At 39.1% G+C, this 24481-nt stretch overlaps 2 protein-coding genes across 7 annotated transcripts in view; one reads left to right on the top strand and one right to left on the bottom strand.

Annotated features, from left to right (window-relative positions):
* nf1a (neurofibromin 1a) overlaps positions 1-24481 on the bottom strand; it is a 125368-nt gene that overhangs the window by 13109 nt on the left and 87778 nt on the right. For all 4 annotated transcript variants that reach the window (XM_055148100.1, XM_055148102.1, XM_055148101.1 and 1 more), the window contains 6 exons: positions 14465-14897; positions 12062-12402; positions 8704-8906; positions 7819-8012; positions 6533-6673; positions 604-883 (listed from right to left, as the gene is read on the bottom strand). In XM_055148100.1, coding sequence (XP_055004075.1) covers positions 604-883; positions 6533-6673; positions 7819-8012; positions 8704-8906; positions 12062-12402; positions 14465-14897 — 1592 coding nt within the window. The remainder of the gene's footprint in view (positions 1-603; positions 884-6532; positions 6674-7818; positions 8013-8703; positions 8907-12061; positions 12403-14464; positions 14898-24481) is intronic.
* Positions 3515-21864, top strand: LOC129407308 (cyclin-dependent kinase 11A-like). Of its 3 annotated transcripts, none has more exons than XM_055148106.1 (4): positions 3515-3937; positions 15761-15869; positions 18663-18950; positions 20478-21864. In XM_055148106.1, exons 3-4 carry the CDS (start codon positions 18666-18668, stop codon positions 20814-20816), a joined length of 624 nt encoding a protein of 207 aa, XP_055004081.1. In that variant the 5' UTR covers positions 3515-3937; positions 15761-15869; positions 18663-18665; the 3' UTR covers positions 20817-21864. The 3 variants fall into 3 exon arrangements, with proteins under 3 accessions (XP_055004081.1, XP_055004079.1, XP_055004080.1); XM_055148104.1 differs by having other exon boundaries at positions 18658-18950; XM_055148105.1 differs by lacking the exon at positions 3515-3937 and adding an exon at positions 10734-10948 and having other exon boundaries at positions 18658-18950.

Raw genomic sequence — 24481 nt, 5'->3', positions numbered from 1 at the left:
GGCGTCACAACAAACGCAAATGCCGCAACAAATACAAATGCGACAACACAACAAAAAGCCACAACACACCAAAAAAAGCCACAACACACCAAAAAAAGCCACAACACACCAAAAAAAGCCACAACACACCAAAAAAGCCACAACGGAAATGACCGCGGGACTCTATTTTAATGCAAACGCCACAACAAATACAAATGCCACAACACATTAAAAAGCCACAGCGTAAGTGACCGTGGGACTATTTTCCGACGGACCGATCAAGCGGCAAGTGAAGAAGAAGAACTACAACGTGAAAAGTAAAGGAACGAAGAAGTTGGAAACGTAAGTAAAAGTAATTTATGGTTTTATCATTATTCATTTCACTTTTCATGTGTTGTGGCTTTTTAATGTGTTGTAGCATTTGGGTTTGTGTTGTGGCGTTTGTATTTGTTGTGGCGTTTGCATTAAAATAGAGTCCCGCGGTCATTTCCGTTGTGGCTTTTTTTGGTTTGTTGTGGCTTTTTGTTGTGTTGTCGCATTTGTATTTGTTGCGGCGTTTGCGTTTGTTGTGACCCCTCTCGGTGTGTTTGTGATGAGGCCGTAACATTCTAACACTGTCCTCACCGCTGAAGTTGAGCTGCGAGCACGTGCAGAGGGAGTGTATGATGTTGATGACGAGTCCGTGCGTGGAGGCCCGCAGCGACAGAGGACCTGTGGCCACGAGCAGAGTGACCACGTGGAACAGGTACGGCAGGTGAGCGGCTACGTCCAGAGAGTTGTTAAAGGACAGCATGAGCATGTAGCGGGCCAGGATGGCGATGTCGTCCCACATGAGGTGCTGCTCCAGAGTGGGCGTGGGAGAGAGGCACGTCTTGTCGATGATCTTACACATGCGGCCAATCACCTGTGAGGAAAGACGGAGTAAAGGTCACGTATGAACTGACCAATAGAGCTGTGCAGTCTGGTTTAAACACTGCGATACTAGACATTGTACACTATCAGTCAAGTTTGGTCAAGCCAATTTAATCTTTTTGTTTTTACATTGTAGATTCTCATTGAAGGTATCTGAACATATATGGAGTGTAGTAAAACAAAAAAGAAACTCAACACAAACTCAAACCCTATTTGCATGGGATTAGTATGACCTATGGACATGTTGTGATTTGTAATATTTGCAGAGGACGCCTCAGATCTTAATCCTGTGCGAATGCGACATGTTTGTAATTTGTAAAGTAAAATTTCCGTCGCAAATGATATACAACATATTTCGCCAAACACAGACGTCCGGTGATAATACTAGTCCAGGTGAAGCTGCGTTTCAGTGTTTGTTGTTGTAACTGCGCCTTTTCTGTCTTTCTTTTCCTTCTACGTTCTTTTCTCTTTCAATCTCAGTGTGTCAGTAAAATAGAATAATTTACAGACTTTGCTTATCCTGTGTGAATGTGCTGCAAGTAACACAGAGGTGGGGCAGTAATTTGCAAATGACCAGACGGCCCCTTCTGGACTTGTCTCGCGAATAGAGCTTTTGACTTTATTTCTTTATTTGTGGATAGCCAGCCTTTAGCCTAATTTATGAGCCGATTTCACTTCGTGGAAACCGTCTGATCTCACAGCATTTTGTTTGTTCGACGGGAGGCTGGTACTTTTTTATTTAACCAATTGCTGCTGTTTGGTCGTGACGTATGTAATGTGCCAGATCCCATAGGAAGAAGGGCAATAACGTCTTTCCCCTTGATAAAATTCACTAAACGTGTTCTAGCTTTAAATCCTCGATCTCGAGAATCATTGCCAATATAGAATGTTGGCCGGTGCTCGGTCTACAACTTCCAGGGTTCTTCCAAACCGTCTAGTGCATTCTGATTCCTGACCTAGTTGCTCAAGAGAAATTAAACTGAGCGAAGGCACTAGGTGGCGCCAGCCTGGCTGGCCAGCCTTTGCTTTGATAACTATATTTAGAAAATTAATTTTGTCTTATTATATAGAAGCTTTGTTTGACCTCTGACAAAGACGGAAGTGCTACTGCCGAAACACGTCAGCACAATAATTTACTTAACTTTTTACAATTTGTCTTATTATAAAAAAACTAAACACAAAGTTCTTTCATATCTGCTTTGCACTTTTGGCACAGCTGTGAAGTGAAAACCATTTCATGCATGCATTGAGGATTTTAATCTAAAATACTGATACTTTACAGGTGATGTCATCAACATTCCCTGGGGGTGTGCTGCCAGCTGTAGGCACTGCTGTGTCTGAAGCTCACTTACTCAAATTAGACTTTAATCTGAACAAAACCATGAACACTTGTATTGATCACAGGCTCCTGAAAATGTGTTCATTAAAACCATTTATATTGTACATATTAAGGAGAAATGGGAATTAGAAATGAACATAATAATTAAGGATGAGGATTGGGATCGGACACCTCGAGAGGGATATAAAATCACAAACAGCCCAGTACTAAGTGAATTTGAATGGAAAACTAAAATTAGATTCTTTAGAACTGCTTTTATTACATGTCAGTTTGGTGGAACCTCAGATAAATGTTGGAGGGGCTGTGGTCTGGTGGGGGATCATTCCCATATATTCTGGGATTGTCCTAAACTGACAACATTTTGGAGGGACGTGCAATGTGAAATTGAAAACTGTTTGGGGATCAAAATTATATTAGAGTCATGTATTGTGCTGTTGGGAATTTTTCCAAATGACTTAAGAGCAAATAGCCATTTTCATTTGCTAAAAATTTTACTTTTAATTGCCAAAAAAATGATACGGTCTCCTGGCTCAGGCTGCTGCCCCCCACATTGACCCAGTGGAAAAATAAAATAAAGGATGTGTATCATATGGAGCAAATAACTGCAAGGTTACAAAATAAGACAGATTTATTCATGGACAAATGGTCTTCAATTCAGGCCTATATGTCAAAAGGATGACTATCTTTTGTAGGATTTTTTTCTGTTATGTTGTAGTGTGTGTGTAGTGTATATTATAAATGATAAATGAGGAGACAATGTGTATGACTGTATCTACACTGTAACTTTATTGTCATTTTACTTGTATTGCAGCTTTACTGCTGTTTCATAATTATGTGGCTTGCACCAAAATTATTTAATAAGAATAAGTAAAAAAAAACAACAAAACAAAAAACATTTATATTGCATATATACATACATACAGGCCTGTCGACAGAAATCTGGGGGTCTGGGGCAAGAAGACTTACATGGGCCCCCCTCTAATATAAACTGGTGGTTTTCACATTCTAGAATCTAATGTCATATGCCCAGATGGGGGGTAAGAGACAGATTTCCCTACTTTGTACTTTGTCATGAAATATCCAAAAAGTTTATTCACAATCTTTAATGTAATATTTTCTATCTGTGACTAAACCCATTAACTTGCTGTGTTCTAACAAAAAACATTTTAACTGCATTTCCTTTAGCGGCCCCCCTCCATCTGTATTAACTATTATTGTCATGTCATCTGAAAAGCAGCAGTTTACTAATGTGTGCATTGCGTCACTGTCACAACTACTGAACATTCTGCCGTACACATATATTTAGAACTCCCCTAGCATGACCTGAAGGCTTTACTGAACAGAGCAGTGTGTGAGAAACAAAAAACCACAAACTGCATCTTCTCTTGCACCTACTGCCCCTTTCATTTCATTTCATTTGTGTTTCTATCTATTTTAAACTGCGTGAACCGTCTTTGAGTATTATAAAAAAAACTCTATAAAAGTCTTATGCAGAATGATTACTATAAAATGCTGCTCCATCTTCTCGTACAGGGGGTCAGACAAGCTTGGCTCTTAGCTCCTTCACTGCTCTGTCCCATAACAAAGGCCTGTATTCAGACTGGGAGTTATAATCGGAGCCAGGGCCTGCGTTTCTATTGAGCCTCTGTGTGCTTGTTTAGACAGCGACCGACCAGAGAGCAGCACCAAGACCCTTCTGCACTACTCGTAAGTACTAAATCATTACTACTATTGAGTTTAAGTGCGTACGGCATGTTTTGATGATTCTCAAATTTTCACTTGATTTGGTGGGATAATGCCTGTTGTAAATGTAAATTATAGTTTATTACCAATTAGAAATCAATTAGGCAAGAAAAGCTGAAAAATATGTTAGAATTACAGGAAGTGAAAAGTGTGATTTTTAAGAGTTCGAGACTGATAATGTTATTCAAAAGTTAGGAACAATTTAATTTATGCTTAAACACATTTTTACAAAATCTTGAAATGAAATTTCAACAAAATAAAGTGTTTTCCTATTTTATTTATTTGTGAAATATTAAATGCTGTATATATTTTATTAGTTTGAACCCAGTGTACTACTTGGTTGCTAGGTAACAGTTATGAAATTGCCAGAGTTATATCATGCTTCACAATAAGGAAGTAAAATGCAGTGACATTTTCTTAACCAAATCTTAGATACAATTGTTTTGGTAAAGTGAGCAGTGTAAGTGGGCCCAGGAACTTTAAGATGTACTAGGATGCAACACTGAGTACATCGTGCTTTTGTTATATCTGAGAACATTTGTTCTTATTATTTACAGAAGAGAAAAGTGAATTGATTTTACTACAAATGTTATACTGATATCTCCTGTACAAACAATAATCAGGGTTATTGAATGTTTGTGCATATATGAGTGAGTTTTTTTTTAGAATAGTGTTTGAATGATGTGACCTTGTGTAAAGTCTGTTTATATTCATTTGTGATGAATTTATCTGTATACATTTAATATGTATTTCCAGCCTGCTCAGGGACTACAGGAGTAAATGATGGTTTATACTATAACCTGGCACCAGCATTTCTCCTGTGACTGACTGTTGTACACTTTATGTACAAATGAAAGGATACCATAATATAGGACATAACAGTGAGTTATATATCGGACTAGTCTGAAAACTAGCACCATGCCTTGTAACACTCATTCATATTGTTTAAGGGTTGTGTTTTAAGAATCATACATTTTTAATAACAAAATGTGACATTTTAATGCAAAACCAACAATATAATATTATAGTGGTCCACTTAAATCCTTGGATATTTAAACAAAAGGGCCCAGCACAGAATCTACTATATACAGTAGAAATTTTGGAATATTTCATTCTTAGCTCTTGACAAATGTCATTAGGTGAGCCTGTGTGTTAAAGAAACTCTGACCGCGTGGGAAGTTCTGGTGAAACACTGTTGTCTCATCACAAATGTTCATTGCATAATTTATTTTCCGCTGTTGCAATGGAACATATAGTACACACTTTCAGAATAATGCCCACACTGCTGACCTTAAATGAGCCCTCAGTAATGAGTCTTTATGCAAACGAGGGGACAGTCTATTTTTATACACAGGCCAGGAAAAGGCCAACAGATATCTGATTTTAATTTAATTATAATTTAAATATCCCTAATACAAATCATTTTAAGTATTTAAAAGGTAGTAATTTCTGAAATGAATGTTATAAAATAAGCTTACGTCTATTTATAATATATAATATAAAATATCTTTGTTACAAATCTGATCATAGAGTGCCATATTAAAGCATGTCAAAGTGAAGGTTATCATGACCCTGTAGGTGGAGTTAGAAGTTTATTCATGGCTTGGGAACCCATATATACTACACTTGGACTTTGTTCTTATCACATTTACTTTCTTGCAATTCACAAATAATGAGGAAACATGATTACAATGTACGCAGGATTAGACATTACATATAAGTAATAAGCTGTTTGCTGGAGTGTTGCAATGAAATTGAAGTGGAACTAAACACTAAATCTACTTTTTTGCCACTACAGTGTATGTGGTGTTTTAATAGCATTATCTGCTGTTGTTTCTAGTATTTATTTTATTTTTTTGCAAATGAGCAGCTTTGCGTTCAAAAACAGCCAAAACAGAGAGTGTGCTGCCTCCAGTGGATCCCTGACAGACCAATCGTACTGTTCCTTTTACCTTCAGTCCACCTCCTCCTCCCTCACCATTTTCCAACTACTTCCCACTTTAACCATTGCAGTGTGCGGTTGTGGGCAAAATGTGGGTGTTTAGTCCTACTTTAATGTGGTAGTTTTGTGCAGTGTATATTAAAGATGCATTGTGTAACTTTTCTGGTAGAGGCTCCATCAAATGCTTTTCTCTCTGGAGATGTTATTGCTTTGTTTGGAATGTTTCACAGTAAGGTATTAAACCTGAATACATGTTTTCTAGGTATTTTTGAGCTCTAAAACCACCTGTAAATGAATAAATGTAAAGTAGAGCTGTTTAATGTCACACTGCGGAACCTTACAAGCAGAGCAATGACAGGTAACAGCCCCTCCAACAGAAACGTTACTCAGTGCACCTTTAAATGAAACATATTAGCTCTTTTTAAAGTGCATATGACAGGTTTTTATGTTTTTCTAATTCTAACTTGATTTGTTGGGATAAATATAAGGTAGAGTTGTTTAATGTCACACCGTGGAACATTTCACGTACCTCAAAAAAAGCATTTGACGGGCCCTACACCAGAAAAGTCACCACAGATATCTAGGTTCCGTCCAGACAGCCCTGTGTGTATTCTGACCTTGCTGGACACCAGTTTGACGTTGCCGGACGCCAGAGCCACTGCAGTGTCGGCCATGACCTCGGCTTTGATGGAGCCCAGACCTCCAGTGGCGCTCGTCTTAATGAAACTGTCCAGCACCACGTCCAGAAGGTCTGTGATCTGAGGGACAAGCACAGGCAATCAAACGCATGACAAACCCGAACAGAAGAGGGAGCTGCACTTTGTGAACTGCTGTGTTTACAGTGGAACTAGATCAGGCCTGGAGTCGACTAAAGAAATTCTTGATCCTATCTTGTATCTCTATCAGTGGTAGAAGTACAAAAGTTAAAGTACAATACTTAAGTACACTTTTTAGGTATCTATAGTTTACTTCAGGTCAGTTTTACAGTCGATACTTTTTACTTCATGTGAGACCAGGTATCAGTACGTTCTACTCCACAACATTTTAGATCTGGACTGAAAAGTAAAAGTACGTTTCTTTACGGTTTGAGACCTGCTGAAATGGCTGAGACTTTTTTTTTTAAAGCACATTTCATTTGAGTTAATGCTCCAATTCTGCGCAAACCAAATAAACAAAAAAAACGGTTAGAAAAATTAAGAAGTCAATTGAAATCAGCTAAATTCTTGTTCTACATTTCTACATTCTAGGTCTACATTTCATCCGTTAATTGTTCTAAAAAAAAACTTAAACTTTTTACTCTTTAAGTACATTTTAAACAGGTACTTTAATACTTTTACATAAGGAGATTTTTTCAGGCAATCTTTTACTTTTACTTGAGTAACCTTCTGCCCCTGTATTTGTACTTTTACTAAACAAAACAGAGTACTTCATCCACCACTGATCTCTAAGTATCTGACATTCACAAGACGACACCTGCACACGATTTCATGCAAAAACAAAAGGGACGTAACGATATCCAACTCCCTCAGTACGATATTATCACGATATGCATCTCACGATACGATATTTACTGCGATATTTTGGAGAGGCTGATATAATTGTAGATGGAACACTTTTGTGCTTTTAAAATACCTTCACAAGATTTTAGTGTGAATTATTTCCATCATAATCCCAAGAATTCAAGTAAAAAACATATTTCTTCATATTGTTTGGACTGAAATGAATCATGGGATATGTAGTTCCCTATGTTTATAAGCTACTGCTCCTATAAAACCATGCATTTAAACAAAGGAACTTGTAATTCGATATTTTGTGATAGTCCACGATATTATTATGAGACTTCTGACAGCAAAACAGCAAAACAACTGATGTGGTAAAATCCTCATAGATCTCGTGGTCTGACCTGTCCCAGGCTGCCCCAGATCTTGGCCTGGATGGAGGGGTACATCTGCTTCTCGTTGATCGTCATGGTGATGAGTTTGTCCAAAATGGCGGTGACTCGTTGGCGTTTGGCGTCGTCCGTGTGTTTGCAGAAGCGCACCAGGTTGAGCAGCCACGGCGTCATGTACTCCAGACACAAGTGCTTCAGCTCGATACCTGGAAATATGGACAGCAGTGAATGTTATAGTTCACAGGAATTTGGGGATCCGGGCAAGAAGTATCACATGCCCCCCCCCCTAATATCTTATATCTTGGATAAGAGGAGGGTCCAATTCTGGGCCACTAAAACCCTGGGACCCCCGTCTACTGCCCTGTAATAGATAGCGTTAATTCAACCAGTCAACTGATATGGCTTTTTTCATGGTAGATGTTGAAACTGATTGCTTAGAATCTAAAGTAACCAAGGGCAATAAACTCAGGAAATATTTTTGGGCTGATATGTAGGCCTGATTTTGAAATAATGTATTATGTAATTCTGTAATTTAAAGGTGCATTGTGTAACTTTTCTAGTGGAGGGTGAGTCAAATGCTTTTCGTCTTTGAGATATTTTTGCTTTGTCTGGAATGTTTCACAGTATGGCATTAAACCCTTTTATCTTCATGAAGACCAAACCAGACCAAGTTACAGATCAGATCTGTGGAGAGGCGACCACGCTCACAGTCAGAATTCTGTTTTTACAGATAGTTTTGAGCTATAAAACCATCTGTAATTGAGTAAATGTAAAAGTAGAGCTGTTTAATGTCATATTGTGGAACCTTCCAGGCAGAGCCATGACATCTCCATAGAAACAAGCAGGTGACGGATGCTAAAAGTTACATAGTGCACCTTTAAATCTAAAGAACATTACTTGATTTGCTGAATCCGGAGATGCACTCCTCCAGAAACTCCAGTGTGAGGTGGGGTTCGTTGGCGGCGAGAGTTTTGCTGATGGACACGATGAAGAGCGTGTTGTTGGCGGGGATACAGAGGCCTGAGGTCTCCAGCAGCTGGCCCTCGATCTTCAGGTTAAACGTACACGTCAGAGCGCACAGGAGGTTATACGCCGCTGATCTGCACAGGGACAAACAAGAGGAGAAATGTAATACACTTATGTGAAAGAAAAAGAAATGCATTGAAATTATCGTATTTTTCGGACTATAAGGTGCACTTAAAATATTTTATTTTCTCAAAAATCAACAGTGCACCTTATGTATTAATTGTGGTTGAGTTTACTGACCTCAAACCAATTTTATGTGGTACACGGTGCTCAAAAATCTGTGAGAATGTTTCAGTACGACTACGACAATCTGCTTGGTGGATTATTGGAGCATTACGGCTACTGTAGTCAGTAGCCTCGCGCAGTTGTGTCCTTTAGTCCGACAGAAGCTGAACCGCATCAGGACACAAAAATCTTATTTTTTCAGATCTTATAATTTATGCAAATTAGTCATGTGGCTTTTAAGTTTTGTTTCTGTAAAACATAAACAAATGTGCACAAAGCAGCATTAAACACATTATTACTCCATGTATATTTGAGTCGTCCTTGTAGGAAATAAAAAACTAAAATAATCCACCCACTTTCACATTCATAATCCACATTCACCAAGACAGGGAGACAACACCAGGCGAATTACACCACGATCTGCCGATGGATCGTGGACGCCTGGGATAAGGATCAGTCTCACGTCCTGTCCGTTTGTTTCTTAATGTGCCTTATAATCCGGTGCACTTTATAGTCCAAAAAACACAGAATATTGGAGGTTTTCAGATTCTATAATGCAAGAGCTAAAGTTCCCTACTGATTACATTGTACTCTGCCCTGAAACATCCAAAAGGTAAATTCACAAATGCTGAACCTGATTATTTCTATTAGTGACTAAACCCATTAGCGTCTCGAATTACAACAAAAATCAACACTTCAACCATATTCATTTTACTTGCCCCCATCTGTATTAAATGTTATTGGACTATAGAAAGTGAGGTCATCTGAAACCCGGCAGTATGCAGAATGAAACAGTGGCTACATAAAGATGAAGACTATTGGAGTTAATGGAGCGTTATGTTACGTATAGGTCAGAGCGCACAGGGAGGAATAATAAGAGAAATTTAATATACTACGGTAAAAGAAAAGGAGATTTATTGAAAGTATGACCCCGTGGTTACGCAAAGATGAAGAGTAGTGGAGTTAAATACAGTCTTATGAGAGGTCAGAGTGCTCAACAGTTTATACATGTTATATAAAGAGAGAAATGAATAATTCTTGTGTAAAAAAATTGAATCTTTACAGAATCTATACGCGAAGAATATTTGTTAATCTGATGTAAACAGACCCTGTGGCAATGTAAAGATGAGGAGGAAGAGTGGAGTTAAATAGAGGTTTATTTTATGCACAGGTCAGAGCGCACAGCAGATTATACACCGAGAGGTTTAATAAGGGGCACTTAAAATACTTGTGTAAAACAATTGAATCGTTTATTGGATGGTTATACGCAGAACGACCCAGTGGCTATGAAAAGATATTTGTACTCTAAGATATTTGTATTTGAAAATTACACTATTACGCTATTGCACTATTTTCTGATCCATGATATACTGTTGTAAAAAGGTAGCGGTTTACTTGAAAACTGCTACTTCATGACATCACAAGGTGGAAGAGAAGATTTTGAGCTTTAGAGATGTAGACAGACTAATAAAAGGATTACTCAAACGCGTGAATGAAACAAACCACAACAAAAAGTGAATTTTGTGCAATACAGGAGCTTTAAATGTGCATTGTGTAACTTTTCTGAAGGAGGGCCTGTCAAATTCTTCTTTTCTTGTTATTGTTTTGTGTGGAATGTAATGTTTCACAGTGTGGAATTAAACCTTTCTATCTTCACGGAGACCAAACCAGACCAAGTTACAAGTCAGATCTGTGGAGAGGCGACTCCGCTCACAGTCAGAATGTTTGTTTTTCTAGGGATTTTTGAGCTATAAAACCAGCTGTAATTGAATAAATGTAAAGTATTAGTATTAGTATAAGTACAGTGTTTAATGTCACACTGTGGAACATTCCAGGCAGAGCAATGACATCTCCATAGAAACAAGCAGGTGACGGACCTACAACCAAAAAGGTATATACCATATTTTTTGGACTATAAGTCAGACTTTTTTTCATGGTTTGGGTGTTTCTTGTGACTTCTATATTAAAATGTTCACACTGAAGCGGCGAGAGGCTCTAGTCTTGTGTGTGAGTATCTGCTGCTCCTGTTCCTCCTGTACCACTGTCACTTGACTCTACTGCGCATGTCTCCTGCAGAAAGAGCCTCTGTCCTGTCTGGATCATGTCAGTCAATTGCACCATTACATCTGTATTTAAAATGAAACAAACTTATGATATAAAGACGACTGAGAAGATAGAACATAAATGCCCCCAAAAACAAAATCATACTTTGCAGATTACAAGCTGCAAGTAGTGAAATCTGCATCTGAAAACGGTAATCGAGCAGCAGAAAGAAAGTTTGGAGTGAGAGAGAAACTTGTGACACCAGGAGGATGCACCATGAAACTTTCCTGTAGTAACTGGATGGATGGACAAAGCCTGGACTTCAGTGACACTGAAACCATCCTGTCGGGATTCAGAAAGACCCGAATAATTCTAACTGGAACTGATGCCGAGTCTGACAGCGACACAGAAGAGGAAGCGATGCTCTGTTTACCTCTGGAGGTCGAGGCCAAGGGCTCAGAAGTGCCAACGGGGATGAAGAATTGAATGGATTTAGTGATGTGGATTGAGATGGAGAGTTTGGTAAACTTGTTCTGTTCTGTTGTTTATGTTATAGTTTATCTGAAGAACTGTTCATATGTGACGTTAACAGTCTGTTCTTCTCTCTTCTATTGTTTTTACTACAACTTCACTTTACACAGGAAATGTCAGTTCCTGGTCTGATTTTATAAAATACATTTCCCCCAAAAAGTCAGACTTATATGTTTTTGTTTTTTTTTCTTCATTACACATTTTTTTGGCTGGTGCGACTTATACTCTGAAAAATAGAGTAGTGGACTTCTAATAGTAACAACCTTTACATCTGCTGGCTTCATGGTGTAAATGTGAAACCTAAAAACTTTGATGACCATGAAGGCACTTAAGGTAAAGAGGCAGGTGCATGTTCTTGACTGTAAAAAACAGCTTGTTCTAATACTTACACTTACTCCATTTAAAACAGAAGTCTGTAGCCCACACTGACCTGAGGCTGGGGTCGGAGCTGCCCAGGTTGAGCAGTGCGATGTTGAGCAGGGTCCCGGGCACGTCTTTGGGTCTGATCTTTGTGTGCTGCGGTATGGAGTCGGGCTGAGACAGTTCCCAGCGCGTCCGGATGTGGATTATGGACTGGACTATGGCGTCACACTCCTGGTGCATGAAGGTCAGAGGCGTGCCCTGGTTGGCCATGGTCAGGGTGAACTGGCTCTCGTCCACCAAACAGATCTCCTCTATCTCCGAGGCGTAGTACACGTCGTTCAGAAACACGGGCTGCCCCAGGACACGGGTGCGCTCGGCTGAAGTCACCTGGACCGCTGTGGAGCCCACCTGAGACGAGAGGAGACAGTTAGAATTAAGAGACTGACTACGATCATGCTGAAAATGAAGCAAACGAAGCCTAGACTTTGTTTTGTATCAATATCATATTCTAGTCAGTGGTGGAACGTAAGAAAGTAGTAGTAAAGTACTGTATTTAAGTATAAATTTTAGGTATCTGTACTTTACTGCAGTAGATTTTACAGTGGATACTTACTATTTACTTTTACTTCACTACACTTGAGAGCAGGTATCTGTACTTTCTACTCTACTACATTTTGAACAGAACAAAGTAAAAGTATTTTTTATTGTACTTTGAGTCCTGCTGAAAAGGCTGAAGGTGTAATTTTAACACATTTGTAGTTTGAGCAAACACAAATATACAAATAAAAACAGCTAGTGAAAAAAAAAACATTGATTCAATTGTTTCTGTTAAACAATTCCACACAAATCTTTATTAAAATCATGAAATTTTAAGCTTTATTAGATCTCAAAATAAAATACTATAATAATAAAATTAAGTGAAATACTTTTACTTTTTAAATTAGTGCTTTAATACTTTAATATTTTAATACTAAGTAGATTTTTCATGTGATACTTTTACTTGAGCATTTTTTGGGTCCTTTTTTGGTCCTTTTACTTGACTAACAAAACTGAGTACTTCTTCCACCAGTGACTCTAGTATTAGAGTAAAGAGTAGTATTAGTAACATTTTATGATAACAACCATACTGCCCTACCCTCCTGCCTTAACAAAGCCTAAAGCCTAAAATTCATAATTACCAAAAGATTTATTAAGAGCTCAGTAACTACTTCAAAAAGGGATTAGAGTTAGGTTATTAATGAAGTAGTTACTAACCCCGAGTCATTCTTATTTATCATTCTTAAACAATTTGTCCATTATGAATTACATCTATATTTATGCTTTACTAAGGCTAATTAAGGTTCCCGTAGTATCCTCTATTTTGTAGATTCAGATACCGTATTTTCCGGGTTATTAGATGTGGTCTTAAGCCTCCAGATCCAGAGCGCCCCATACACGAATCCACTCGGGTGTCCCAGCACGACTTCAGTAAACTACAAAGCCGCACCACCCGCAGAACACGCAAACATGCAAACACGCACGGAGCAGACAGCGACCACGCAGCGACAAACACCCACAGACACACTCATCACTCCATGTCAACGAGGAACGGAACAGAGGAACAAACCAAAAAAGCGAGTCCAATGTGCCTTTCTGAGTCACAACTGAACAACTGAGTCACTGCGAACACGTCGACAATCCGTTGGTCCCAGACAGCCCCCTCCCTACACGCCACAACTGAACAAAGCCCAGAGTCACTGTGAACGCCACAAACAAACAAAACCACTCACCCATCCAACTGTTGGTTTCCTTTAAAGTCTGGTGCAGTTTATTTGTGATAAAAGTTTGAAAATAGACCATTTAATGACAGTGCGCCTTATAATCCAGAGTGCCTAATAGCCTGGAACATATGGTAATACAGTATATTCTAAAGGCCTGGAGTAACTAAAGGTGCTCTTTGTAGTTTTTCTAGTAGAGTGTCTGCCACCTATTTGTCTCCATGGAGATATCACAATGTGATATATTGACTGATGTTCCACAGTATGAGTTAGTTCAGTTAACCCAACTTGCATTTATCGAGTTACTAGACAAAAAAAAAACAACAACATTTTTATTGCCAAAATAAAATGCATTTTAAAGACACAAAGACACATTACTGTAAATGGGATCGTTTCACCACAAATCCAATGACGTCTCCTACTTGTCTCCATGGAGAATGATGACTATAATGCCATACTGTGGAATTTCCCAGACCAGGCCACAACAAGAGACAAGCAGAAACCATTCCATGTCACTGTTTTTAGAAGTCAAATAGCGAATGATAATTTTTTCCAATTCATCCTCTCGAGAGAATACTTAGAAACAAAGTCAATGATTGCTGACATTTTGATCTAATAATACCATGACCTTTGTTAGAAAAGGTCTTTAGTCATGAGTTTTAGAGTCTGCAGAGGCTTCAGATTCATTATTGCAGCATTGGTTTTTCACTCACCTTAATAGAAACTTTGGTGTCTTTGTGCGCTAGCTTGAGTGCGTTGTGGAACACTTTCAGGTCCTCCTCCAGCGTGAGGGTGGCCGCTGGGAGCTTTTGTTGGTCTGGCTCGATGTGTTCTGCCAATTTCGCCGGAGAATCGATGAACTGCAGCTTCTTACTCCCCTTCAAGCCGGTCAGCAGCCTCTCGTGATACTTGGTGTACTCCCTCACCCACGTGTTGCAGTTGTAAACGTACACAGCCGCTACGTTTTCATATGCAAACCCGGGGAAGACCACAAACCATTTGGACAGGAAGTCTGTTTTGAAGCGGTTGCTAGGGCCGACGTGAGTCAAGTCCACCACGATCTCGTAGGGTTTGGCGTAGTACGGTTTTAGAGTGAGGAGCACGTGGTAGATGAGAAGATCTCCGTTAATTTGACCGGTTTTGAATCTGTTAAAAGACAAACACACAAAAGGGAACATGGTAAGCTTATGGTCAAGAAGTTAGACCACGACAATAATCTGTTTCTTGTTAAAGGTGACAATTTGAGGACTTTTCGCCATTCAAAACACAGAATATTTAGTTTTGTGTTTGAACTGCAATGCCAACAGTCCTTTTTTCATCATTTTGAAAGCCATAGATAGGATGACTGAAATTTACATTGTCTTCTTTTAACTGGATTAAATGACTCCCAATAAAAGACGTATTCCTAGGATAAAACAAGGATTAAACCGAAATTAAACTTAATAGCTGGACAGCAGGACAAAACAAGGTCAGAACCAGGACTAAACCAGGCCTAGACTAGGTCTAAACCAGGACTAAACCACAACTAAACAAGGTCAAAACCAGGACCAAACCTGATCAAAACCAAACAAAAAAACAGGTCTCCACCAGGACTAAACAAAGTCAAAACCAGGACTTCATGATTCAAAACTAATGAAACTTGGTTCTAACCAGGCCTAAAGGTCTGAATCTGGACTAAATTGGGTCTGAACTAACTGTCTCAGCAAGAACTAAACTAGGTCTACTTCAAAACTAAAAAAACAAACCAGTTCTAAGCCAGGACTCACCATGCTATAAACCTAGAGACATTTCTTAACAATGAAAACACAAGCAGATATGGTATACTTTGTGCTCTGCAATATGCAAAGAAAAGCCGTGTTCTTAACTTGAAGTAATCCAGTAAGAGTTTTTATAATGTTTCTACCATTCAAACATCACACAACTTCATGTAGTGCAATAGAAAAGTCTTTATAGTTCTGATAAGGGGAATGGTAAATATAACTGGGTCATATATGTGTGTCTTGTTTTAGATCTAAGACTGCATGGTTTCAACCACAACCTAAATAATCTGAGAAGAAACGTTTGTTGCACTCCTCACAACCCTCTACACTCTCACAGAGACCAGCCAGGCAAGTCAAGGTGAGTTTGTATTCAAATGTTGAAATGCCTGAAAAATATAGATTCACTTTTAAAGATGCATTGTGTAACTTTTCTGGTAAAGTGTATAAAAAATCTTCATGGAGACCAAACCAAGTTACCAGTCAGATCGCCTGTTTTTCTAGCTATTTTTGAGCTATACAACCACCTCTGACTGAATAAATGTTCAAGTCAAACTGTGGAACATTCCAGGCAGAGCAACGGCATATCCATACAAACAAGAAAGTGATGGACCCAACCAAAAAGTTACACAGTGCAACTTTAAGATGGTATACTTGTAGAGGGCTGCACAATGTATCTGTATCAGTATTGTAGTATTGGTTCATGGACTAGTGCACTGAACTAAAAAGTATGACAGTAACACCAAGGCTCACCATTTGACAGAATGAATTTGCATTGTTTTATATATAAAAGGAAATATACATATTATAAAAGCTGAGCCACAAAAATATTGTTCTATAATTTCTTGAAGTCCATATATTGTAATTACGGTGACAGGCGTACAATTTTGGAACTTCCTTTGTGGATTAATGCAGGTTTTTTTTTCTAAATCTACGTTTGCAAATGAATTTAGATTTCAGATGATGTCACAATATTCTATAGATCATTTAATACAGATGAAGACAGCTCATACAGTATAGTTAAAAAGAATTGAGTCACTAATAAAAATGATCAGGTTCAATATTTGTGCATTGAAGTTTCCTTAAGTCAAATCTTTAGGTATCTGTACTTAAGTCATTTTACAGTGGATACTTTTTTTTTTAACTTTTACTTCACTACAGTTGAGTGCTTGTATCTGTACTTTCTCCTCCACTGCATTTTTGATCAGTCAAAACTAAAAAGTCTTTTTCTTTAAGGCTTGAGACCTGCTGAAATAAAATAGGAGAGACTTAATTTTAGCACCTTTCATTTATCTTAATGTCCCAATTTTGAGCATTTCACATAATCCCTTAACCTAAGATATTTTCTAGGGATGTAAGGATATTTAAATCTCATGGTACAATATTATCAGAATTTGCCTCTCATGGTTGTGATATTTTGGAGACGTTAACAGAATTGTACATACTCATACTCATATTTTTTTCCTTTTTAAATATTTTGACCAGTCTTCAGTGTGAATCATTACTGCCATATTCCAAAGAAATAAGTAAGTAAAGGGTCATGGCCTATGCACTTCCCCTTTCGTAATACTTTTAAGTGAAAAACATTGTAATTCGGTATATTTTGATGGACCACAATATTATTGTGAGAGTTCCACCGATACAATATCAAGATATTTTGGTTATTGTTACATCCCTACGAATTTCTAATCAAAATCACTACATTTCATGCATTCATTGTCTTAAAAATCTCTATCTCTATCTCAAAAATCTGCTAAATACTTTACTTTTTATTCTTAAAGTACATTTGTACTTCAATAGAGGCTTTGCACCGTCACGTGACCCTATAGCAACAGTACCTACACTGCCATGACACCGGGCAACACTATGCCATTGACTTCAGCAGCATCGGAGAAACATGGGCAGGTTTTGTTGTGTATTTGGTTGTTCTAGACGCTCTGAAAGGGATAAAACAATTCATTTCTTCACTGTTCCTCTGGAAATGACTCATCAGGATCAAACAAGGGAATTATTGAAAAAAAGACGTGAATTATGTCTAGAGAACATAAACCACGAAGAGATTTCCAATGGTACCATCAAGACACACTCAGGTCACTTTCATCAAGGTATTTGCTATTTAAATAGTTTCATAGTTTATTTAATGAGAGAAGCACATTTACTGAACTAAAATGTAAAAAGAAAACATTTGCAGTGTGAGTGGCAGTAGAAACTGGATCTTCCAGCACATATAAACATGTCACTCGTCGTAGGACCCATGTTTTCTTTATTGTCTTGCTTATCCACAACTATGTCTTCTAGAATTAATTGCTTTTTGTGAGCGGATCTCTAATCTCTAATGTTCGCGAGGATCTTTTCATGGCCGATTCTTTCGAGGTTCGGCTCACAGACTCTTCGACTCGTGCGTCATGTTGATCACAGGAGCCCAGTGTGGGTTTGTTGAATCGTAAACTAGTGCGGGTTTTCCTGGATAAATTAATGAAATTTTAGTTCAGTAAATGTGCTTCTTTCATTTAATAAGCTATGAAACTATTTAAATAGCAAATACCTTGATGCAACTTCAGGTGTCTTGATGGTACCATAGGAAATCTCTTCATGGTTTATGTACTCTAGTCATAATCCGTGTCTTTTTTTCAATAATTCTCTTGTTTGTGCTCTCTGATGAGTCATTTCCAGAGGAACAGTGAAGAAACGAATCGTTTTATCCCTTTCAGAGCGTCTAGAACAACCAAATACACAACAAAACCTGCCCATGTTTCTCCGATGCTGCTGAAGTCAATGACATAGTGTGCCCAGTGTCATGGCGGCGTAGGTACCGTTGCTATAGGGTCACGTGACGGTGCAAAGCCTCTATACAGATACTTCAATACTTTTACTAGTAGATTTTTTCAAGTGATACTTTTATTTCTACTTAAATAATTTTTTGCCCATGTATCTTTACTTCTACTTAAGTAACAACATTGTGTGCTTAATCCACCACTGACATTGACCTTTGGATATTTCTTTTGTCTCCATCTGGAAGTATGAGAAACTGAAAACCATCAAAAGTTGATATATTCTCATGAAAGGCGTACAACTGTGTAACTTCCCTTGTGATCAGTATCGTGTATTTATTAATTTTTTTTGCAAATCTCTTTTACGTCTTTTGTCAGATCAGAAGATGGCGCTGTCTGGACTGCCCCCTCCTTCCCTCCGCCTGCTCCTGTTCATCTGTCTTTTGTCTCCGAGTCGCCCTGAAACCTCTACCTCTCCTAACCCGACCTCGGAGCCCACCACAGAGAGCCCCAACGCGAACACGACCTTTGTGACCTCCGCACCCTCCGCGGAGCAGAACACGACAGGAGCGGAGTGCCTCATCGATAATCAGATGGGTCTGATCGCCATCGGGTCGGCGGGGGGGCTCATCGTGTGTCTGCTGTTCACGGTGATCACTCTGGCCTGTCAGGTGAGAGCAGATATTTCGAGGAAAGCAGATTTCATTTTTTCCCTTGTATTTAGTATTAAAAGGTGCATTGTGTACTAGAGATGGAACGATCATAGATATAGAACATTAGATCTCACGTTCAGCTGCTTGGCGAGTGTTAGTACCGTCGCCATCTAAGGTAAAGTTTTTCACAGTATCAGCGAGCGAAGATGCTGGACTTTTGCGTATATACGGCTGTGCGAACCAGCAGAATAAGAAGACAAAAGAGCAAGGCACAGCATTTCATAGGTAAGATTTTATTTTATATAGTCAGGCTGGCGCCACCTAGTGCCTCCGCTCAATTTCATTTCTCTCCAGCGACTAGTTCAGGAATCAAAATACACTAGATGGTTCGCAAAAACCCCAGAAGTGCAAGTTCGGGCACCAGCCAATCAGTGCAGAGACATACATTCTGTGTTGGCAACAATTCCCGAGATCGAGGATTTAAAGCCGGAACAAAAAGAATGTTTGGTGAATTTTATCAAGGGGAAAGAGGTTATTGCCCTTCTTCCTATGGGATTTGGGAAAAGCTTAATATACCAGTTAGCCCCGTTAGCGGCGCATTACAGACGTCACGACCAAATAGCAGAGATTGGTTAAATGATAAAAAGTACCCGCCTACCGACGAGCGAACAAATCCTAACGGTTTCCATGAAGTGAAAACGGCTGACGAATCAGGCTATATTTTGTAGGCCTATGATACTAAATGTTGTGTTTTGAAACCAGGACTAAACCACAATTAAAATAGGATTAAACCAGGATTAAACCAGGACTGAACCAGGACTGAACCAGCACTGAAACCCAGCACTGAAACCCAGCACTGAAACCCAGCACTGAAACCCAGCACTGAACCTAGGACTGAACCTAGGACAAAACCAGGACTAAACCAGGACTAAACCAGGACAAAACCAGGACTAAACCCAGAGCTGAATCATGACTGAACCCAGGAGTGAACCCAGGAGTGAACCCAGGAGTGAACCAGAACTAAACCAGGACTAAACCAGGACTAAACCAGGACTAATCTTGGACTTGTTCGGCGCAGTCCGTTTCCAGACCCCATGCTGCTCTTCGCGCTCCCCCTGCCGCCTCTGCAGCAACTTATACCAGGCGCCGCCATCCTGATCCCCACTGTCTGAGCAAAATGATGAGTCTGAACCAAGCGGAACCGTGCAGAAACGTGCACCGAGCAGAGAGGGCCCGAACCATGCAAAACAACAGCCGACGAAGCACTGGAGGGACACGGGCACAAGATAAACGAATATATACCTCTTCTCTATCACTTTATTTGGGGCGTGGTTGTAAATAAACGTCTGACATTTGTAACGAACCAAGAAAATAAAACTTGCCAATTAAAGTTAGGCTACTTTACTTATGTATAAAGTTCTATATCTATGTGGAACGATATCTAAAAACAACATACCGTAACGTAGATTAGAAATTAGCATAATATGGGACCCTTTTTTATTTATCCATCTCTGAATCTATTTCCTTGTTCTGTGTCGTTTCCAGGTTCACCAACTGCGCAGGAGAGTGTACATTCCGCGGAGCTCTCGTTCAAACCTGGACATAGCCGGGAGCGCTGGGTACTGGGCCAACGCCGCCGCCGCCATGGAGAGAGCGGGAGACGCCAGCGTGATGATGGACGAGATGAAGACAGCCGAGGGAGCGGAGGAGAGGGAGGGGGAGGAGTTAGGAGAGATCCGAGAGGAGGAGGAGGATGAGGAGGAAGAGGAAGAGGAGGAGGGAGGAGCGGGGGTCAGTCCAGAGGAAAAGCCCCTGATGCACACCTCCGAGTCCAGAGAGTCAGATCTGCCCCAAGACCTGGAGAACATACCCCTCGTGGTGTAACAGCAGAGGGCGATAGAGAGGCTACAGCACACCTACTTAAAAGTGATTTTGATGAGGTTGGTAGCGCTGTCACGATATTAAAACTTCAAACTCGATTTCAATTCTAAGGAATAGACGCGATACTCAATACTGATTCTGATACCACGATCATTACAAACGTTCTTTAAACCAGTGTTTCCCCAATTTTTTTTTCTGGGGACCTATATTTTAAAAGTCACAAATCTTCACGACCCAAGTCAATAAACATTACCCGTAAATCACAAAATAAAGGTGGATTTGACCATTATTGAACATTCATGAGGATATTTTATTGCTGACTGCGTGATCTTGTCTCTGAACAATTAGTATTATTCAGTAACTGAACAAGCAATAAAAGGTCTCCATCCATTAGTATCCTGAATTGGACCAACTTTTTGCTCATTTACCCTTCTTTTTGGACAACCAAGCTGCATTTCTCTAGGCAGGCTGGCGTCACCTAGTGCCTCCGCTCAATTTAATTTCTCTCCAGCGACTAGATCATGAATCAAAATACACTAGATGGTTCGCAAAACCCCGGAAGTGCAAGTTCGGGCACCAGCCAATCAGTGAAGGGCCATATATTCAGTGTTGTCAACGATTCCAGAGATCAAGGATGTTGATGATGAAAGAGAATGTTTGGTGAATTTTATCAAGGGGAAAGACGTTATTGTCCTTCTTCCTACGGGATTTGGGAAAAGCTTAATATACCAGTTAGCCCCATTAGCGGCGCATTACATACGTCACAATCAAATAGCAGCGATTGGTTAAATGATTAAAAAAGTACCCACCTACTGTCGAGCAAACAAATTCTAACACTGCGAGGTCAGACGGTTTCTACAAAGTGAAACCTGCTGATGAATCAGGCTACCATTTCTCAACTTTAGCTGCAGGAACACTCGTTCAGGGCAGGCAGATAGGATACTTTGACTCACTAGCTCCCTCGTGTGCCAGAGCTGTATATTGTAGATCTATATGCAGATCATATGTGACAAGGCGACCCAAAAAAAAAAAATCTCCTGCGATCCACCTGAGGGTCACAACCCAGTCTTTGGGAAACAATGCTTTGAACAACTGTAACGTGTGGTATGTGTTTATAGTTTTACATTAGTTAAATGGCAAAAAAAGTTGAGAAGCAAAGTACAAAAATACAGAATGTAGCAACAAGAGCTAAAAACCTCTACCAATGTCTCCAACATCGAAAGTTCCCTACAAAATACAGAGACAATTTACATACAAAAAATGTATTTTTTAAGAAGCTTAAACCCTCATTTAGCAAAAACAGTGTATCCCGAGGTTTCACTACCCCAAATTTAAGACTTTTTAAAGACCTTTTTAAGGCCACTTAAATGAAAACTAAGACCAACATCGCACCCATTATGCGGGTGAAAAACACCAGATCCAATTCTAATAAAGACCAACCAACTACCGGTACTATATCTAGAATCTAAGAGCCACTGTGGATTAAACCTGCACTTCCCCATGATCCATCCAGCTTCTTCCTCCACTCCATTGATTGTTTACTCTTTGCCGGTGCCAAAAACCAAAGTATTGTTCGCGCATACTCCAAATAACGTTTATTCACTCATGTTATTGAGTACACAGAAAAAGTTGAGTCTACAAAAAAACAGGCTAATGAAATTTAAGCCCTTTGTGAAAAAATAAGACTTGGACAACATAATTTAAGACTTTTTAAGGCCTTAATTTAGAAACAAACAAAAAAAAAAAGGTTATTTGTCATATCATCACTAGAGTGAAATGAGTCATCTGACCTGCAGCAGCACACACTCTTATTTCCATGTTCTAAAGTTAAGAGTGCCTTGCCTCAGTACAGACATATTGTATAAGCAACTTTTAAAGGTGTATTGTGTAACTTTTCTGGTGGAGGATCTGTCAGAGATATACTTGCTTTGTCTGGAATGTTTCACAGTATGGTAACCGGACCAAGTTACAGGTCAGATCTGTGGAGAGGCGACTCTGTTTTTTTTAGGTATTTTTGAGCTATAAAACCACCTGTAATAGAACAAATGTAAGGTAGAGCTGTTTAATGTCACACTGTGGAACATTCCAGACAGAGCAGTCACATATCCACAGAAACCAAAAAGTGACACGGCGCACCTTTTAAGTTCCCTGTGCTGTAGCCTCTCCTCCATCTTTGGTTCATTTACGTCTCCAACACCAGCAAACAGGAGGTCAGCAAGAACAGCGCACTTCCCATTTGATTTTTTTTAACCAGCAATTACTTTAAATCTCTTCCACTGTCTTTGTTTTTTCAGATCATTAAAAACTTCAAGCTTTGTTCTGGCTTTTTTTTTTTCATCAATACAATAAGACAACTGGCTTTTAAATCTGTTTTTACACAAATGTCAACTTTATCAAATTAAAATCAATGAATAAAGTAAAGTATACACAAAACCCCATGCAGCATTATTCTTATGAGAGTGTTGTCATATCATGTGGATTGAAAAGTGCCATAGCTGCAAGAGCCTCATTATTCCATACGTGTCATGAACCTGGAGCCACTAGGGGGCAGGATTGAGGGCAAAGGCCAGGAAAGGAAAGGAAAATGTGTATTATTAAATGGAACTCTTCACTGTTACACTCACTGACACATGACACATCTGGGAACATGCAAAAGAAAACTGTATTGAGAACGTTTATGGCATTTTGCTGTTCCATGTCTCTTTAGTATTTTTTTTTATAATTGTCTTCTCTATTACCTGCTTAAAGGTGCACTGCGGAACATTTCTAGGGTCCGCCACCTGATGTCTCCATGGAAATGTTATTGCTTTGTCTAGAATGTTCCACAGTATAGCTTAAACTTATCAATCTATTACATTACAGGTATTGTTTATATTACAGGATTGTATTTTTGCGCAATAGAAACACCCATAATGAATAAACGCAAGATGAACATTTCAGCCAAAGCAATGACATCTCCATGGAGACAATTCAACCATAAAAGTTGCACAGTGCACCTTTAAGGGCAACAGATGGAAATGGGTATATATAAATCTGCAGTAATCTCGCACATTTACCTTGTAATTGCAAATGTTCATTAAAGACGCACTGCGCAACTTTTCTGGTGGAGGGTCCGTCACCTGCTTGTCTCCATGGAGATGTTATTGCTTTGCATGGAATGTTCCGTGGTGTGACATTAAACATATCCATCTAGCCTTTAATCGTTACAAAAAACTGCTCAAAAATACAATAATTCTCTTTGTGAACAGGTGCACCTCTCCACAGATCTGACCTGTAATGTAATCTATCGTTGTCTCTATGTTGTAGATAGGTTTAATCTATACTGTGGAACATTCTAGACAAATAGACAAAGCAATAACATCTCCATGGAGACAAGCAGGTGACAGACTCTCCACCACAAAAGTTGCGCAATGCACCTTCAATATGCACTGTCTATCAAATAAATAAATAAAAGTAAAAATATTTATGAGCTCAGACTGACACATTTCAAACTCAAGCATCATAAATTCTGCAGAAATAAAGATTCTTAAAATTGATCCATTATTTATTGCAAGTAAATTTCTAAATTGAGTGCAAACTTTAAGCTTTGTGACTTGAATGAAAACCGTTTCAGAACCACTCCCTCTTAACCCTCTGTAGGATAGGTGTGAAACTGTACTTGCTATTAA

The sequence above is a fragment of the Boleophthalmus pectinirostris genome, unplaced genomic scaffold (assembly GCF_026225935.1).
Source record: "Boleophthalmus pectinirostris isolate CB_2022bp ecotype Guang Dong unplaced genomic scaffold, ASM2622593v1 HiC_scaffold_9, whole genome shotgun sequence".
NCBI lineage: Eukaryota > Metazoa > Chordata > Actinopteri > Gobiiformes > Gobiidae > Boleophthalmus > Boleophthalmus pectinirostris.
Note: the sequence above shows the minus strand (reverse complement) of the source record. Positions and strands in the feature narration are given on the sequence as shown.

Bases quoted from the DNA above. Each gene is read 5' to 3' on its own strand.
- LOC129407308 (XM_055148106.1), top strand. From the start codon at position 18,666: ATGGCGCTGTCTGGACTGCCCCCTCCTTCCCTCCGCCTGCTCCTGTTC. The intron at 18,951-20,477 runs GTGAGAGCAGAT...TGTCGTTTCCAG, and splicing joins TGATCACTCTGGCCTGTCAG to GTTCACCAACTGCGCAGGAG.